The following is a 19,589-nucleotide window of genomic DNA, read 5'->3' as shown; positions in this document are numbered from 1 at the left end:
CTTTTCATAAGAGTTTAAATTATATGCTTACAATCTGATATCTTATGAGATTATTACAAGTGAATTTCTACGATAAACGTGAAATGGTAATGTATGATAACTAACATGCTATACTAGGTTAAAACTACACTAACAGTGGGAAAAAATATAAACTGCCAGTGTACAAAACTTAAATCCTAATCAGAGACGAGATTAAGGACGTAGCTTTGAAAGTAGTGTGTCAGCAATTTTACCAAATGGGGACACCTGAAAAGAGAGGAATCAAAGGAATTCTTGTGTTCAAACAAACTGGGAACACGTAAACACTACTGTTGAAGAGCACAAGAATACTGTGATTTAAGAAAACAAAAAAAGCAACATAAATGTGTACCAACACACTTATTCTACCCGCCCTTCATTTGTACAGCTATTCTTACAGAAGCCTTTCGTACAGATTACAACATAATTTGGGATTTGTTTTAACCAACTACATATAAAAGTTTTTGTATCAATACTGAATCTCTTATAAAAAATTAATCAGAATTTTAAAGGTAATATGTATCTGCTCCAATGAAAGAGCAATAAAGAACATAATGGACAAAACTTAGATGTTGCAGTAAATCCAGACAGACTGTAATCTTTACGGCTGGAACTCGAAGCAACTGAGAGGACCTTGCCAAGCTCGCTACAAGTAAAACAAATGGACCGAGGCCTTAACGATCACCAAACATCCCTGAGATATCTACCATCCATTTGGAGTTTCTTCACAATAGCCTCTGCTTTGGTTGAGTCGGCCTCCTCCTGGATTTGATTAAAACACAATAACCAAGACAGATTTAACAAAAAATAATAAGAAAATAAGCTTCTGCCCATCAGGACAATAATTCAAATTCAGTACAATCAGATATCAAATCATCCACTATTATTTGTTGTTGGAATAAGTAACACATACCTGCTCCTGGACTATGGTGTGGAGCGTGCGATGTACGTCTCTGGCCATCCCTTTTGCATCCCCACATACATATAGATATCCCTCCTGGGAGATTAAATTCCAGACCTGGGAGGCCTGCTCATATGTCACAAGTTGTATTAGAATCACTTAGCTTTACAACAATCGGGCTTAAGTCTTATTTCATCAGCACACTTACCTTTTCCATCATTTTATGTTGAACATACTCTTTCTGCGGCCCTTCCCTTGAAAATGCAATAATCAGCTCTGATATTACACCCTGATCCACAAAACTCTGAAGCTCCTCCTCGTAAATAAAATCCTAAAGCCAAATATCAAAGTAAAGATTATCTACCAGATATATCACTTATCAGACATCTCAAATATACAAATTCTTAATGGATTGGTCATATAACCTACCATTCTACGATTCCTACAACCGAAAAACAACAAAGCAGGACCAAGTTGAGCCCCATCTTCCTTCAATGCTGCTCTTTCCTGAAAAATCCATCTGTCTTAAACACTTGCACCAGAACAAGCAAAATTTTTTTACAAAAAGGCAACTGCCGCGCACCTGCAGGAATCCCCTAAATGGTGCCAAACCAGTACCAGGACCCACCATGACAATTGGAGTTGAAGGATCAGCCGGTAATTTGAAATTAGATGGCCTAATGAAAATGGGAGCAGAGCTGGAGTTGTGACTTTTCTCCAAAGGAACTGCATTCTGTTTATTGTTGAATGAGCTCAAGATGTTAGTACAAAACCTATTTGCTTTTGTATAAAGAGCAAAACTAATTAGAAGTGCAAGGAAACTAAATAAGAACTTGAATATTGACGATGCATGTGTAAGATTCTTTTATTACCTTCATCCAAGTTGAACACACTCCTTTATGAATTCGGCCAGTTGGAGTTGGACCATAGACTAGTGCACAGGTTACATGGACTCTAGCAGGTGCAAATCTACAGATGACAAAAAATGGTTCCATCAATTTAGTTCACCAAAGTTGAGGCTAAGTATACTGCACTGATGTTTTGGGGAATGTGTTATATTCCATCTGTCAGAGTGTTAAGATGAGACTACACACCGAGGAGATGACGAGATTGAATAGTATCGAGGCTGTAAATGAGGGGAAACTGCTGCAAAAAATACACCAAGGGGAGGCTTCGCCGAAGGGAACTCAGCCATCACTTCAATAAGACTTCTTTGACTTGCAACAATCCATTGAGAATACTCATCCTGAATGAAACCAAAGTCAAGGGCGTATTAGTATTACCGATTTAACCTCTTGGGTTTCTTACCCCACCCAGAGGAAGTCCACAGAACTACTTTCTGTTAATGGTGAGTCACTAATATAGCCAGACAAAAACTGAAAGAAGATGAACAGCATAATCAAAACTACTTCACCTTTCCCTGTGGAGATGCCAAGAACTTGAGCTTTTCTGCCTCACTAGGTTCAGCTGCATGGGCAGCCAATGCAACCAAAGTAGCCTGAAAACACGTCATTCAGGATCTCCAGTAAACCAATGCAACACTAACGGTTAAAATCAGTAAATTTAATCTCCAATGAAGACTCACCTTCCGCGGAGGATTCAAAAGATCTGCGTAACGAGCAAGTGCAGCACGCAGAGTGCAAGGACCAGGAAAAGGTGGGGGTAACGAGCCTCCAATAGCTGTACCATCCTCCTTGTCAGTATGAATAGAGAATACTAAATCTAATGACTGCCCCAGCAATCTCGCAGCTTCCTCAACAGTTTCTTCAGAATTTTCAGCATAAACACCCACATGATCTCCTGTTTCATAGCTGAGAATTGGAAGAAATTGACGCATTACACGACAAAGCTTACACACAATCATCATGGCATCGGGAACACAGGTATGCAATGAAAGCAGCACAGATGCAATAGCTCACACAGTTCAGGACAAATGATATATAAAGAGACAAATTAGCATAAATCCCTCGATAAGAAGACTTAGCACACAACAAAACAATTGAAATCTAACCATGCAAAAATTTTCACCACCAGAAGACAGAAAATTTTATTACAAAAAAGCACATAATATATAGTGATAGATCTAACTATTATGGAGAGAGGGAGCCACCAGACTACCCCTTAGACCTTCTCCATTACAATTAAAGCATGTCCCCCATGCAGCGAGGAAGTTTTAATTGCATCGTCCACACAATGCACACATCTTCAGAATGAACATGTTATGATAATAAGGTAGAACACTACAAATAGAATGGAACACGTGACAGAAAGATCATCAACTGCTTCGCCTACTTTCGACCTTTCTCTAATATTTTGGCAACACAGTATCATCAACCAGACAGAAAAAATGTACAAACTTACGAAATCCCAGTGCCAGATATATCAAACTCCAAGTGTATACATGAGCGATCAGACTCAGGTTTGTGAAGCTCTCTTTGAACAGCAACATTTACTCTGCAGGTTAAAAAAGGGAGAACTATCTGTAACCAGCCAAAAAGTAGAACCAGAATGTAAATGCTCATTCAAACACTTACTTGCATGGATGGTGGATGTCATATGTCGTATTTCCATTAGCCATGCTTGCATGCTTATCCTCAAGACTCGTCGTGGTATCATGGATAACCAAACGATATTCAGGAATTGCAGCTGTATATGGAGTGGCTGCAGAATTTGCATCATCCTCGTCTTTAAGTATTTGATCCAATTCTGGCCATAGTTGTTCTCGCCTAAGTAAACAAACCACGGTAAATAACCAAAACAAACCATTGCCCACCCATCCCATCATAATCATCTCAGAGATGCATAAAGAATGATTCCAAGAACATACACAAACAGACCAAACAAAGGAGTGGATAATTACCAGGCAGCAAAATCATCTTCAATGCACTGATCATCATCACCAAGGCCAACAGGCACAAGACGTTTTGCACCTGTGATGCTGATGAGTGAGTCCAACTATGGTATAAACTTGCCATTTAAATGATTTTCACACGCTAACAAATAGCAAGAAAGTGAATTGCACATTGACAATAGATTTTTAATAGGAGTCTCTGGGAAAAAAATATCTTCGTAAAGTGGCTATAACTGAAAAGTAGTTCATATGCCATTGTGAAAAAACAACGTATACACACCTTGTTCACTAAATTGTTCATCTATCACCTTCCCAATCTGTTCCAAAAGATCATTGTCAGATAACAAAACAGGAATGCGGAGTAGACAATAATGATATCTAAAAAATACCTTGTTAAAGTGTTCATATTGGCGATTACCCAGGCCAAAAACGCCATAGGTAAGGTGCTGCAGCCACGCACCCCGTTCTTGTCCCTAGATATAAAACACAAATATAAAGTTCCACACAAAGAATTGAAGTTGCTCTGAAAGAAACATACTTAAAGAGCAATGATGTGCATAACTCCTTTTTCTACCTCAGTGAACCACTTGTAAAACCTTGCAGCATTATCAGTTGGCTCGCCATCCCCGTAGCTAAAGTATCAGGTGTAAAAATGTAAGCTATGCATGAACTACATGCTTAAGTTGAAGCAAATAAAAAACCAAACTTGACAGACTCCAAATGAAAATATCTCTTACGTTGCCACCATGAAAAATGCAACCGTTTCTTTCTTCAGTTTCTCCTCATAAAGATCATCATCGGCAGCATAATCATCCTAGAGTTGAAAGCTGTGTTATCAGAGAAAAAGACTCAAAGGCAAGGAATTCTGGATAAATCACTCTATTCAACTTACCATGTCCACAACTTTCACAACTGCCTTCTCATATCTTGCTTTTATCTCCTCTGATAAAGCCTGGCAGGAAACATGATATAAATTATCAATCAAGAACATGCAGACCGCCAGTCTTTAGACTGAGGCGAGCAAGCAGGAAAGATGAGATTCTCGGGAAGCCTCTCTGAAGCGGACACATAAAAGTGCCACACCTTAGTTACATAATGTTATGCTGCTTATGTTATGCTATGTGCCATAGTTTTGGGGAGGAATGACTTGCTGGATCAAACCCGAGGATAGGTTTGATCAGCCAGGTGTTGGATCGAATGAACAACCGCGTCATCACGGCAGCGAAGGAGCATACGTCTACCGCGGAAACAGGAAGAACAAAAATTGACTATTATGTTGGATGAGAATCCAAATTTGCAAGCAGGAATATGAATCAATCAAGATGAAGCAGACTACCATTCTTTAGGCTGATTTGAGCATGCAGAAAGTATGAGATATTTGGAAAGTCCAGCTGAATAGCCAGAGATTTTTGGAAGACCACACTGAGGTAGACACCACCAGTCAAAGACCTAATTATGTAATTTAATGATGGTTATGCTATGTGCCTTGGTTATGCAATGTGCAATGAGGATGAGAATTCAAACATAAGCAGCAGCGATTTCCTCATTAATAAACCGGAACTGAGTTGAATGCAACAGCCTGCATTTTCATGAAACCACCAAAATGTACGGAACAAAAAACCTGAAAGCAAGGCTAAAATATAACATGAACCAGCACTAGCAAGAAGTTCAACTAAATTAAATATCTAGAGCACCCAATTTGTCACACCATTACTAATTTCCCTCCATATACTCAAGATTTCCATCCAAAAGTTCGATAATGAAAAACGGGGGAAGAAGACCAGAAAATTCTATCTACAAGCTCAGCATCCACCAGAATCTCCATAGCCAATATAACCATAATCGAAAAATGGGCAGTAAAGACGAAATGCAACAGAAAAACGAGATTATCATACCTAGGATGCTCATGTAATAAAGACCAAATAGATCTCCATAAGTCAGCTCTGTACAAAAAACTTTTCTACTACTTGCATGAACAAACTTTAACCTCATGATCTACTAAATTTCGACACGAGAATTATAAATGTAAATAATTTTCTACATGATCCACTCCCCTCATCTCAAAGTAAAAATCAAGAACCACTATACATATAAAACATCAAAGAATCAATAGAGTAGCCCAATCACCAAATAGATCTAGAATATTACTTTAAATTACAGCTATTTGGAAACTTTAGTTCCCTCAACTGTTCCACCATCATATACCTGTGTACCAACATACCATAGCTTAAAGTGGATCTACAGTTTTAATTAACAACAACACCAACTACTTATATGTAATAATGGATATGAATTTAGTTATACCTTAGCAAAACCTTCAGCAGTACCAGTTTGAGTACCAAAAAACACAGTAACCTTAACTTTACCAGGTTCTAATTCAGTTTCCTCTTCAGTCTCCACGTGTAATGATTTAGGAAACACAACAGGTTTCACTTCTTTACTACGGTCACTTGATCTCTTTAAAAACAATACAATTAACCCTACAATTACCGCAAACGACGTCGTAAGTATCACTAATACCGTATCGCTGTTCGATCCTAATGATACTCCTAATACCGATTCAATCGATCTCACCAACTCCGAACTTGACTCCATCAAGTTGATGAGATTTTTGAAAAAATACAAACAAACAAACAGCCAAACACGGTGTTAATTGTAGGGGCTTTGGATCGGTGGAGGAGGTTTTTCCGGTAGTTGTTGTGTGAGATTTTGACCAGAAGTTTTAGTGGGTCCAGGTAAGGCTCTGTTTGGATGAAAAGGAGGGGAAAAGGAAAGGAAAAAGGAGATGACTTTTTTGATAAAAGAGAGAAATAATTGTAAAAATTTTGTCTGAAGAGAGAAAGAAAAAAACAGTAGTACTGCTTTTTATATTGGGGAGTGGGGTTGGGGGTCGTGGGTAGTTGACAAATGAGAACCTTCTACTACTTTAATTAATTACTATTTTTTTTTTTTTTATGAATATTAAGCTAGAAGGTTAGTAAGAAATTGAGCGTTGTCTAATTTTTTTATAGGATTAGGCTCGGTGATAGCCTGGTGCACCGCATCTGTCGTAGTATTAGTTGTACGCATGTAGTTTCTTTCTTTGGCTGTCTGTTACCGTCTGTTGTAACGTGTTTCGGTTATCACACTATCTCGTTGCTATCACTATTCTCTTATCTGAATGTTGTGTTCTGTTTTCCTTATTAGTTGTCACTTTGTCACATTTCTTCACCGTCGTACAGTCGTGGTTCCACCTTCGTAGCTACTTTGATTTTGCCATACTTGAGCTGAGTGTGGTTGTGCTGTCACTATGGTTGTCACTACTTTGATTTTGCCATACTTGAGCCGAGTGCGGTTATGTTGTCGCTATTGTTGTCACTCGACGTAAAAGTAAGGGTTAATGCACGTGCGGCCTCCTAAACTTGCTCTTTTTTTTCACTTTGGCACCTCAACTAAGTGTTGTTCCTATTGAACCCCTAACTCATCCTCAAGTGTGTCTATCAAACATAATCCGACTTACATAGTATTCCATCCTCAATGTAGCAACATGATAACATATATTCCAATTTAATTATGTCATCTTTCAGCTAAGATTAGCAGTAATTGAAAAGGAAAAAAAAGAGTAGCTATTAATTAAGTTGGCAGTGAAAGAGCACAGCCAGCAGAAAAACACATCCATGACCTAAAGCATAGCTTACCACATGTCTAAAATATTACTCCACTTTCATTTCCCCAATTTAATTTGTGCTTCTAATAAAAATCAGATTTAGGGGTTTTGATAAATACACATGAGGACGAGTTCAGGAGTTCAATAGGAACAACACTTATAACAATTGTGTTGAGATGCCAAAATGAAAAAAAGAGACAAGTTTAGGAGGCCGCATGTGCATTAAGCCTAAAAGTAATTAGTGTTGAATTTTTCACTAATATTCTTGTAACAACTTTGGAAATGATTTGAACATCAACTCAACAGTAAAAATATCACCATAGCAGTCTTATATTTTAGATCTCAACTTTGCTTTTATTATGTCATGATGTATAATTTGAGAGGGACTATATTTATGTACTATTTTTGCTTGCCTCCAAAATTGCTCCAATAAAGTAGTGTAAGTTTTTTTACGTAATTGACTGTTTTCTTTGCAATTTAGCCATTCTAGTATCAACTTATTACACGCACCAATTACTGTATGTCTAAATTTGCAATGATTTTAATCATATACTCTCTCCGGTCCATTTTTTTTGTCTTTTTTTTTTTTTGCACGTTCCTTAAAAAACATTAACTGAAAAATAATCTAATTAAATTATGTTTATTTATTTTGCGATCTCAATTTAACAATACTCTATTTTTCACCACATTAATCTCTCTCCATATTATTGAGCAAGCAAAGGTGGAAACTAATAATCAATTATATTTTGTTTTCTACAATGACAACTAAAATTGTGAGATTGTCAAAATTTTGAATGTAAATACGAAGAAAATAATTATTATTCTAATCATGGTTAGAATCTTGCTTTAGTGAATAAAATTTTAGCCATTAATTTTAACCTATGCCATAAGTCCCTAATCTAAACTAGGACTTGGGGAAAATGGAGAGAAAAGAAATGGAGAAGAGGGATCCGAAATGGAGCAACACATCTACATTAGTACAATTCTAATATCTCATTAAATACATATAACAAGCTGGTAATTAGAGATTATTATCATAAATATTTCATGTTAATGACACTGATATCAAGATTGAACTATGTTGTTGTTGTTATCAAGATTAAGTCTTTAGCACCTGAATAAAATATTTAAAAATCTCTTATAATTCAATACTCCATCAAATTACCACTAGCAGCTCCCAGCCAAATGGATTGTACAATTTATTTTTCTCCAGCACTTTGTGCAAAATTCAACTCCATCAATGTTAGACTTTAATAGTGCTGCAATAGGTTGGTTAAGAGTTGTTAAAGAAAAAGTATAGACTTCATAAAAACGTGATGTGCTAAAAAAAAATGTATTTGTTGTTGAAAAGGGCATGTGTGGTGCCTTTTTGCTTCTCCAATTCAAAAGCAACGAATGCCCTCAAGTCCTTTTGGACGTGTCAAAACTCTATTCACTACTAATGTTTAGTTCTTGCGCATGTGTAAGCTAAACACGCATCACTAATTTCACTAATTAATTAGTCTGTTTCTCTAGTCAGAAAATCAGCGAATCAAGTTATTCACGCTTTAGCTAGGCCGTTGTTTTTATGGCTGGTTTGATGGAGTGGGGGTCAGTCCCATCATCTTTCATTTCTGATGTACTCGCTTTTGATTTGAGTAATAATTGAGAAGACATCTTTAAAAATAAAAATAAAAAGATTAAATAAAATCTAATGTTTAAGTCAACTTGTACGTCAATTAAAGTCGGCCCATAAATTTATAGGTAATTTCTCAGAATTAAAATGAGGTACAGCTACTCATACCTTTCATGGATTAGGACAAATAATAATGGATTGAAATGTTGCACCTTAACGACACTTACAATATGGAAGTAGATTTGAAGGGAAAAAAAAACACCTTGCTTACGATAAATTAAAAATAAGTTGACAAAGCACCAAAATTATATAATTTATATTATGATCTTTTTTTCTTATACCGACAACTACAATATCCTATGAGTTCATTCTCATCGATTTCCATGACTAATTAACGTGCTCGAGTAGGGCGTTGGCGGTTGGACAAGTCGAAGTTAAAAATAAAAAAAATAAAAAAAGTATTAAAAGTTGAAGCCGAAATGAAATATTTGAAAGTTTCAAATGTGTTATAACATGAATTTTATTTTGAAAAAGAAAATTGTGATAATTGCATATTCGTGAGTAGAAACAGTTGTTTCACATACAAAACTCTCCAACCAATATTTCACTATTCTAAAATTATTTTAAACATTAATTTCAATAGATATAACCAAACCATTAGTTGCAAATACTCAAAGTTCAATATTTTGAGATACTGAAACAATATTTGATGATCAAATTAATGTGCCCTCAATCTTTCGAAATGGAGATCTCTACTTCAAAAGGTTTTATTAAATATTGGAACTTCCGTCCACTTAAAATATTGAATAGTTATGTTGAAGTGTAACTTTTTAAATCCTCTAGTGTCGGGTTAATTGTCGACCTTTTATCCTCCACTGTATATCATCTAAAGACTTTAGTTTCTGGAAAAAATTAAAATAATTGATCAGTGTTTAACTAAATTCCTTTAGTGTTGGGGTCAATAATTCGGAATTAGCACTATTATGCAAAATCTAGCGATCAATCATTAGTTGTTGCTGTCAAGTGTTTGAAATGACAGCCCTTTAAAAGACCAGTTTATGTGCTTGTTGTCACATGATATCTTATTTTCTTTGGACCGTTTGCTTATTAAATTGAACCTGTCACTCTAATAAAATAAAAGTATAACCAAAGACAATCGAGTTTCAATTTTTATGTACTAATAGGCTGTACATATATTTCTACAGTATTAAAAATAAAATAGTTTATAAAAGGTGGTAAGTGTCTATAGTTGTAAATCCTTTTCGAAAATGTTAGAAATGACAGCTCCATTTAACAGTAGTTTTTGTTTTAAAATAGAGATTATCTCAAATAAGGGTGTCTTTTTAAACTAATCCATCATATCAACTTCAAACATGAAATACGAAAATTCTATAAGAAAAAATGAGATTACATTCTTACAAATATTTATTTTGAACATTCCCGATTTAATGTAATCAATAAACATGAGCCCAATTATGAATGTGATTAATTGATTGTTGGGCTGTTCACTTTTTATGCTTGGTGAATCTAGTGTGTTGATGGTCAGTGAGTATATGCTCAACCTAATGAGGACATGAAAGTTAAGGTTTCATTAATTACAGTTAGAACCCTCTCTAGTGGGGTTATTCAATACACTCGGTGTATGTGATAGTTGTCCCTTTGATGTCGTCATGTTTTGAAAGGATAATTAAGAGAGCGGAAGAACTACTCCATCATCAATCCACGGTATGGCTCAAAGAGATATGCAATTATTGTTGCTAATCATCTACATTTATTTTGTGACATAATAGAAGTTTTTCAATTTTTTTTGAAGTTTTCACTCATAAAATTCCACCTATATTTTCATACTTAAGCACAACTTCAACTTTCAAATTCTTTTTCAATTTAGATTCAATTCCTATTTTCCTTTTAATATCAACCAATTCTATGTCCAACCGTCCACTAAATATCACCTCAATGTGGATGTCATTTGGATGTTTGTTTATTAAATTGAAGGTGGTCAATTATTGACGTTTTCCTTTTTTCTAATAAAAAATTAAGAATAACAGGAAAAGGGAAAAATAATGTAATAATCTAGTGGTTAAGTATTTTCTTGTTAGTGTCCCACAACTTTGACGCGTATAGCTCGCAAATACCACTTCTTATATGGACCATACGAATTAATGCAAATTATAGCAAAGATAAAGTGACAAATTTCTTTGAGAAGCCCTTCAACTTTTTTCAAAAGTGTCAAAGAAACTATTCAACTAATAACTTAACTCAATTAATATTTTGATATTGTACACTTGTACATTAGGACATGAAGGCAATCTTTTAGAAATTTTATCATAGAAGATTACGTGTTCGTATTGCAAAAGTAAGTACTCCGTATATTGAATTTGATACACTAAACGTGAATAACAAATCACATGCTTTTTTCTGTAAAACAACATTTTCCTATTTGAAAGGGACGAGATTTCTATATATGGAAAGGGGGGTTGTGTTGGAAAAACGTTGCACGTAATATTCTTATAATATTCTAGGAAAAATTAGGAGAACGAGCTTTTAACACGCATGCCAAAGATACTGGAGTCTCCCTACGCAACTTCCATCATTTATCGATAATTAAAAAGTACAACACTTATTACATTTGTATTGACAACAACAATTATTGTTTGTTTTTATGTGAGCTAAGGGTCAAGCATGATTTAGGGAAGCGTTTGTCTGACCAAAAAGAAAAAAGTGTTATGTACTTAAAAAGAAAAAAAAATTCCTCCAAATTATTTCAAGGAAAAATCATTAACGTAAAACTGTGGTTATATACTTATATTTAGGGCGCCAAATGGGTGGGTTGGATTGAATTTAAACGAGTTAAATAAGCTGAGTTAATAAATAGACGGTTCCAAAGGTACTTGGTTGAGATGAATTGGGTCAAGATGGTCTAAACAATAGGTTATAATTTGGGGAAAATTATCTTTGGGTGTCCCTTGACCCATCTAGTATACTATTTTTTGCCCAACTAACCCATTTTTACATCTCGGCTATTTCAATTACTAAAATTTTAGCCGATTTCAATTTTCGCTGCTTTCGATTAGAGAGAGAAAATAGAACTTGAGGAGGTCCGATGTCCTTCCCCCCCCCCCCCCCGTTTCTCGAACGTAGACGAAACCCTAGTTATCTCCGTTTCTCCAACTCACTCTGTATACACACCTAAAGCTTTTCCTTGTTCTTCTATCTGAATTTAGGGTTTCTATTCGAGCTCTCTCGAATTTTCAAAGCTTTCAACCTGTTTTCTGTATCGATTTTACAAACCTATAATACGCACAACATATGAATATAGAAGCATAGATATAACCTAGAAGGAAAGGAAATGTATAGAGATCAAGGAGGAGGAGGTTCTTCAACGATGGCCTTCACACATGTTCGTCTTCTCCTTCGAGTCTCTGAAGCTCAAAGACAATTGCTCATAATAATCAGCACATCGATGACAAGAACAGGTTCTACAAAGAGATTTTATTGTCTCCCTTCTCTTTCTTCCTTCCTTCCTGTCTGCTCATGTTCTCGTATAAACATCAAGTAAATAAATAAAAAAGTTCCCATCTTTAATTGTTGAAGTTTCCTCTTACTGACGATCCTTCAATTTCCAATGAAGATGCCGTTAACAATTACTTAGCGGATCTCTCTGTTTCGAGCGCCGCTTTGTTTAACGAAACCTAGTCTGAATTTCACCTTCTGTTAGCCCATAGATGTGCTATTTTGAGACTTCATCATGCTCTTGGTGATGGAATTTTCACTTATGTCAATGTTAATTTCTTGTTGCCGGAAATGTGGAGTTGGAGGGAGGCGGAGAAGATTTCTCGCCGGTGGATTTGGTCACTTCTACAGAGGATTTTCTGGCGGTCATCTAAATTTTTGAGGCCCCAAGAGAATGCATTGTTTATACGTTGTTATACAAAGCATATACGTTATTTATACATCATGTATTGTGTATAGAATATAACATATAATAGTGTATAAAGATGTATATGAAAAGTTACAAAAGAAGTTGAGCAACTTGTATATAGCTATAAATTACATATACATTATCTTTACACTGCAATTTGAGTTGGTTTTGTGTGTTTATACATGATTATACAAAGCATATACGTTATATATACATTATATATGTACGTGTAATAGTTTATAAGGATTATACATTATTTAAACATTATCTATACAGTGTATATGTAATGTATAAGAGTGTATAAGGATGTATATGTAATATATACGTAGTGTATAATAGTGTATAAAAGCGTATATATATCATGTTATACAGATCCTGAAAACGAAAAATAGAAAAATGAAGAGGGTTCTATGGTAGCTCAGGAAAGAAAGCAAAAGAAATAACATCAAAATAGATTTGGCTTCATAAAATTCAATGTAAACGTATATTGGCTATTTTAGATGTAAACATTTATTGGACTATGCTCATTGTAAACTATTTGTTTGGACAATACATAAGGGTCAGAATCCCTATAATTTGTTTAGTTACCAGATAATTCTTCTTCTTTATTATGGTTATATCTAGCATAAAAAAAATTTAAAATATTTTGACAAGGTTTCTCATGGGTCGATTTTGACTACATATTTAGATTAGAATAAGCTTAGCTTTTAGATGGACTGAATTGACCGAGTCAAAATGAATTAAGTTAATAAATGAGCAGGTCAATAATCACCCAAATTACGCTGATTGTGTGGATCATATTTTCATTCGTCACCTCGACTACTATAGACTTATTACTTCAAAATAAGTTGTAGTTTGGATATCATCTTTACTTGGACAATAAGTTTGTAAAAATTTAAGATTCGTAAGTGGAAGCATTATTTCACTTCAAAGACAAGAAATTAAAATTAAGTTTCTATCTCTATTTTTTTTCTCTTTCAAAGTTCAAATAATAATGAGAAACAAATTCCAGAGAAAATATGAAGGAATTTACAATACTACTAGGAATTGAATGGCTTCAGTGCATCATAATATTTCTTTTTTGATTTCTAGCTGAATGTCCAGTAGTTGTATTGAGACCATACTAAATTTGGATTCACACAGGAAAATCCCATGTTAGAAGGCAAAACGCTTCCTAATAAAGGCGATTTTGTACGTAGCGGGACTCAAAACTCCAAACCTCTAGTTGAAAATGAAGGAGCATTTATAGCGCCACGGCAACTCTTTTTGGTAGTATATCACAAATACAATGTCTAAGTAGATCATTGTGATGATAAGTTAGTTAACTTGGTAAGCCCCCATTATTAAGGGTGGGTTCAATAACCGCAAATAACTCAATTAAATTTAATAAAGGTCATTTTTGCTAAAACGAATATCAGGACATAGAAATAAAATGTGCATTAGATTTTTTTTCAGGAAAACGTGCATTTGATAATCCGAAGATTTTAGATTGTTAGGACATATCTAACTTGACCAAACTTGCATTTGCGTAGAGACGAAAGCGAGAGAATTTTGAGAGTAAATATTTGAAACATGACAGACAAATTCAAAAAGTTCTACCAAAGTTCATTGACTATTATTTCTCAATTTTTTATCAAGTAATTGCACGGTTTCCCTTCAAATTAGGGGTGGGCGCAATTTGGGCCAATTTGAAATCCAAACTTTTTGAATATTTGGATTTTGGATTGGACTTCGGATTTTATTTTTACAATTTATGAATTTCGGATTGGATATGGATTTAGTACTATGGATTTTTGGATATTCGAAAATCTGAAATTTTTATAGCTTATAGGTAACCCTACCTATATTATATGTGGCCAATACTAATAAGTCTAATTCTAAAGGTCCAATAAATTAGTACCTAAGGCCCTTTGCATTAAAATATTAAGTCCAATTTGGATAACAATCTTATAATATCTTGCATTGCCTAGAATGTTTTATGCAACAAGTGTCAGGTGATCGAACTAGCCACGTTATCCAAGAAAATTGTTTTCTTTCCCTTGTTCTTACTATTACAGAGCCATTAAGATTCATATTTTCTTTTGTGGAACTCACACAGTCACATATGAATTTCGTTCCTAATAAGCTTGCCTTAAGGCTCAAGGGTCAAATCCGAAATATCCAAACCGATTAATCCAAAACCAAATGTAAGAAATCCAATCCAATCCGAACTTATTTGGATTGGATTTGGATTCTAATTTCTTCAATCCGAAAATCAAAAATCCTAACTAAAAATTTCATATCCAATCCGATGGGCCGAACGCCTGCCCCTACTTCAAATGGACCCGTCTTTAATTTTTACCCTTCAAATGGGATGATCTTTAATCTTTTCCCTTCAAAATTGAATTTATGCTTAGCGGGCCATAAGTTACGCATCATAGTATTCGCAATTTATACCAGCACCCTTAAAGAACTGATGTTCCGCTAGACATAAGTTCGATTTGAAGGACAAAAATTAAAGACCAGCACAAAATAGGGCCAAAAGTGCAAATGACCCATTTTTATAGGGGTTTCGTTGGAAAAAATATGCTAAAATAATTTTTTGATTTTTACGAACTTTGTTGTTTGCAACGTTTCTTTAACCAAAAAAAGAAAAAAAAACGAAAAAGAATTTTCAGTTCACATCACTAGTGATGGCACCATTCAAAGCATGACATGTTTGAAGAAATTATCTAAAATTTAGTCGCTTGTAACCAGAAATAAAATTTGGATAAAAATACCTCTAAACTTAATACCAACACTTCAGATATTTAGGTGAAGGTATGGATTTCGGGTTTGTAAGAGCCTAACTCCACCTCAAGGTTTTAGTTTAAATTGCATTCAATTCAAATTTAGACCCTCGGACAAGAAGTTAAGTTATGTTTGTCTAAAGTTGAAATTAAGGAGTCCGGAACCTAAATGACCCAATAAAAATCCAAACGAATCAAAACACCCCAAGAAAAAAACTTGATACCAAACTACCCTTAACGCATCAAATTGCTGCGTTATAGGAGTTAACCGTAACGGCACAGTTAACTCCTATAATGCAGCAACTTACTGCGTTATTCTATATCGCATGAAATTACTGCGTTATAGAAGTTAAATAGCCAATCATCGGGCTTTCTTCCCCACCACTGGTACCCCACCTCAATTTTTTTATGTTGAAAACGCCATTAAAGGCTAAAACCTGTGGGCCCACATTCTAACAACGGATATTCCGTTTCAAATTTCATCCCCCAAAGTCAAGATTCTCTATATATTCAAGTCAAGGAATAAGATTCGAAGGTTGAATTTTGGAAAAAAGAGACGTACAACTCGATTCAAACAACCCTACAACAAGTTTCGATCAAGGTACTTTACTGTGAACTTTTTAATTATTTTTTTTAAATACATTATAATTGTAACCATGATCAATGTTTCATAGTCACGAATTTCGAAAAAAAAAACGTTTTTCCATTTTTTTTTTTTTTTGCTTAAATGGAATTTTTTTTGTCGGATAAAAATCACTGGCGAACAGCCAGTGTTTTGTTAATTTTTTTTCGTTTTTTTAATTATTTATTAATTTTTAATTGTTAATTGATTGTTTAATTGGAAAAATATAGTAATCTCCTATTATCTATTAATTATGTCGATGTTAATTTATTTATTCGTGAAATTATTTATCCTATGTTAATTGTTAATGTGCTAATTGGTTATCTAATTTTATGTGTTAACTATTTAATTAATCATTAATTAGCTAGTTACTATAATTTCCGGTAAAATGAGTTAGTTCGTTATTACTTTAATTCCGATAAAGAATTAGTTAGTTAACATAATTTCCCATTAAATAAATTAGCTATTTAATGTAAAAAAATTTAGTTAAGTAAATTATAATTAGATATAATTATTCACAAAAATATAAGACAACATAATTCTCATAATCCACAAATTTTGAATAAAGAAGGACAAACTGAATCCCGAATAACTAACTAAATCCTGAATAACAAACAATAAACTAAATCCTGAATAACGAACAAGAAGCTAAATCCTTAATTTTGGATTGAACATCATTAATATGATACGACACATTCATGGATCCCAACGTTCACCTTAGGCTCGAGGATAGATCAGTACTTGCTCTATAAGATAATCATTGGTCTGAGTTATTATGCACTAGGCTGGATATGGCATGGAGTCTTTTACGCGAGCCCTCCCCCCTATCTCCCCACGTCTTAGAGATATTGTATCGGGGCGGCATCTATCGTTGCGTCTCCGTTGGTCGAGTACTGCATGATTGGGCGCTTGTGACGCTCATGGTTGAGCGGTGGAGGACGGAGACACACATCTTTCATCTCCACACTAATGAGACCACGATCACGCTTCAGGATGTTGATGTCATGTTTGGATTGCGGATAGATGGAGACCCATTATACAGTTGAGCTGAGCCTCCTCCTAGTAGTACATGGACGACAGAATTGACTAGGCTTGCCGATTTCGTGTCTGTGGGCCCCACCACTATCTCAGGATAGAGTTGAGTGAGCAAGTGGTTGTTGATCGTCATGCCCGTTTGTATCTGCTTATTATATTTGGTGGCATCATGTTCCCGAACACATCAGGTGCTTATGTCAGCTTACGGTATTTGATTTTCTTATAACATCTGGACCGCTTGGGAGATTACAGCTGGGGAGGTGTTGTTTTGGCATACCTCTACCGATATCTATGTCGAGCGTCTATTAGCGATAAAAGCAATGTGTGTGGATTTTTTGCTCTTCTCTAGGTAATATTTTAAGTGTGTGTACCTTTATTCTAAATATACCTCTTGAAGCAACGACTAACAAAATCACATATTTTAATATCACTTTCAGTTATGGGTGTGGAATAGGATGCTGCCTTTTCAGCCCGTATCTAGGAATGACCTCCCTGATGAGATACCCTATGCGAAGAGGTGGACGGCAGGGTTTGATCGGGATATGAATATTTACCACTGTATTCTTTCATTCACAGACCAGCTTGATCGCATTACGGACGATGCGGTAAAATTGTTTAATTTTACATTATTACTTTAATTATTTTATTTTCTACTTGTTGATCACTAATTTGTAGCTATATTTTATGCAGCTACTTTTATGGACATCGTACGCTAGTTTTTTGGATGGATTGCAGGCCTTTTGCAGGACTGGTCAGGCCGTGTGGATGTCGCGGTGTCCATTGATACACCTGGACATAGTTGAGGACCACATGTCCGACCGTGTCTTACGACAGTTTGGGCATCGACAGAATATACCCCCCGCGTTCATTATGAGCTCCGCCACTACGCCTGGGATAATCGATCGGCCATCGATAATGCATTTCTGAGTTTCATGGGTGTCCAGCTCCAGCGTTGGGAGCACAGGTTAGGGAGTTTAGCGGAAGTTAGTCATGCGATTCCCATTAGGGATTACATGCACTGGTACCAGGAGATCACACGCCGCTTATTAGCAACCCCGCCTTACGTCCCCTGAGGGATATAGAATACGCAACACTCGCGGGGCAGTATGAGGCGTTGGTAAGTTTATTGCACTTGGATTGATTTAATTGTATTAATTATTACTTTGAAATTAAGAGAAACTACACAAATACCCCCCAACGTATACTCGAATTAATTATGACGCACCCAACCTTTGCGGGCGACCTATTACCCCCCGGCCTTATTTTTTGTGTATTTTTGTACCCTTTTTGGCTGACGTGGCACAAAAAAAAATTGATGCCCAGTTGTACAGTGGAGAGTGTTGCACACTCTCCGCCACATCGGCGCCACGTCAGTGCCACATCACTGCCACGTCAGTGCCACTTTTCCTTTCTTTTTTTCATTTGATTTTTCTTTTATTAATTATATTTACACTAATTAACCTCTAATTAACCATTATACCCTCCATTAATTTTGTCTTCTTCATCACTAAACCCTTCTTCTTCTTCTTCTTCTTCTTCTTCATTTCAAGAAATCCATCAACCCATTTTCTTCCTCCATTAACACACACACATTCAATTTCATCATCAATCATAAATATCTTTTCAAGAAATCAACCAACCCATTTTCTTCCTCCATTAACACACACACATTCAACCCATTTTCTTCTTCCATTAACACACACACTCAATTTCTTTCATCAATCATAAATATTTTTTCAACAAATCAACTAACCCATTTTCTTCCTCCATTAACACACACACATTTCATAAATATTTTTTCAACAAATCGACCAACCCATTTTCTTCCTCCATTAGCGTGTGTGTGCTAATGGAGGAAGAAAATGGGTTGGTTGATTTCTTGAAAAGATATTTATGATTGATGATGAAATTGAATGTGTGTGTGTGTTAATGGAGGAAGAAAATGGGTTGAATGTGTGTGTGTTAATGGAGGAAGAATATGGGTTGGTTAATTTCTTGAAAAGATATTTATGATTAATGATGAAATTGAATGTGTGTGTGTTAATGGAGGAAGAAAATGGGTTCATGGATTTCTTGAAATGAAAAAGAAAAAGAAGGGTTTAGTGATGAAAAAAACAAAATTAATAGAGGATTTAATGGTTAATTAGAGGTTAATTAGTGTAAATATAATTATTAATAAAAGAAAAATTCAAATGAAAAAAAGAAAGGAAA

The 19,589-nt window shown here is 35.1% G+C and overlaps 2 protein-coding genes across 2 annotated transcripts in view; both read right to left on the bottom strand.

The window, feature by feature from the left end:
* LOC132033612 (serine/threonine-protein kinase CTR1) overlaps positions 1-19,589 on the bottom strand; it is a 103,700-nt gene that overhangs the window by 6,269 nt on the left and 77,842 nt on the right. The window lies entirely within an intron of this gene.
* LOC132033611 (NADPH--cytochrome P450 reductase) lies at positions 366-6,544 on the bottom strand. Its single transcript, XM_059423627.1, has 18 exons — positions 6,075-6,544; positions 4,663-4,722; positions 4,508-4,584; positions 4,345-4,402; positions 4,160-4,243; positions 4,051-4,087; positions 3,780-3,849; positions 3,454-3,645; positions 3,281-3,373; positions 2,505-2,730; positions 2,334-2,417; positions 2,014-2,165; positions 1,792-1,888; positions 1,503-1,652; positions 1,349-1,426; positions 1,128-1,250; positions 932-1,045; positions 366-780 (listed from the first exon to the last, which is right to left on the bottom strand). Exons 1-18 carry the CDS (start codon positions 6,363-6,365, stop codon positions 700-702), a joined length of 2,067 nt encoding a protein of 688 aa, XP_059279610.1. The 5' UTR covers positions 6,366-6,544; the 3' UTR covers positions 366-699.

The sequence above is a fragment of the Lycium ferocissimum genome, chromosome 10 (assembly GCF_029784015.1).
Source record: "Lycium ferocissimum isolate CSIRO_LF1 chromosome 10, AGI_CSIRO_Lferr_CH_V1, whole genome shotgun sequence".
NCBI lineage: Eukaryota > Viridiplantae > Streptophyta > Magnoliopsida > Solanales > Solanaceae > Lycium > Lycium ferocissimum.
This window is presented reverse-complemented; position numbering and strand designations above follow the sequence as displayed.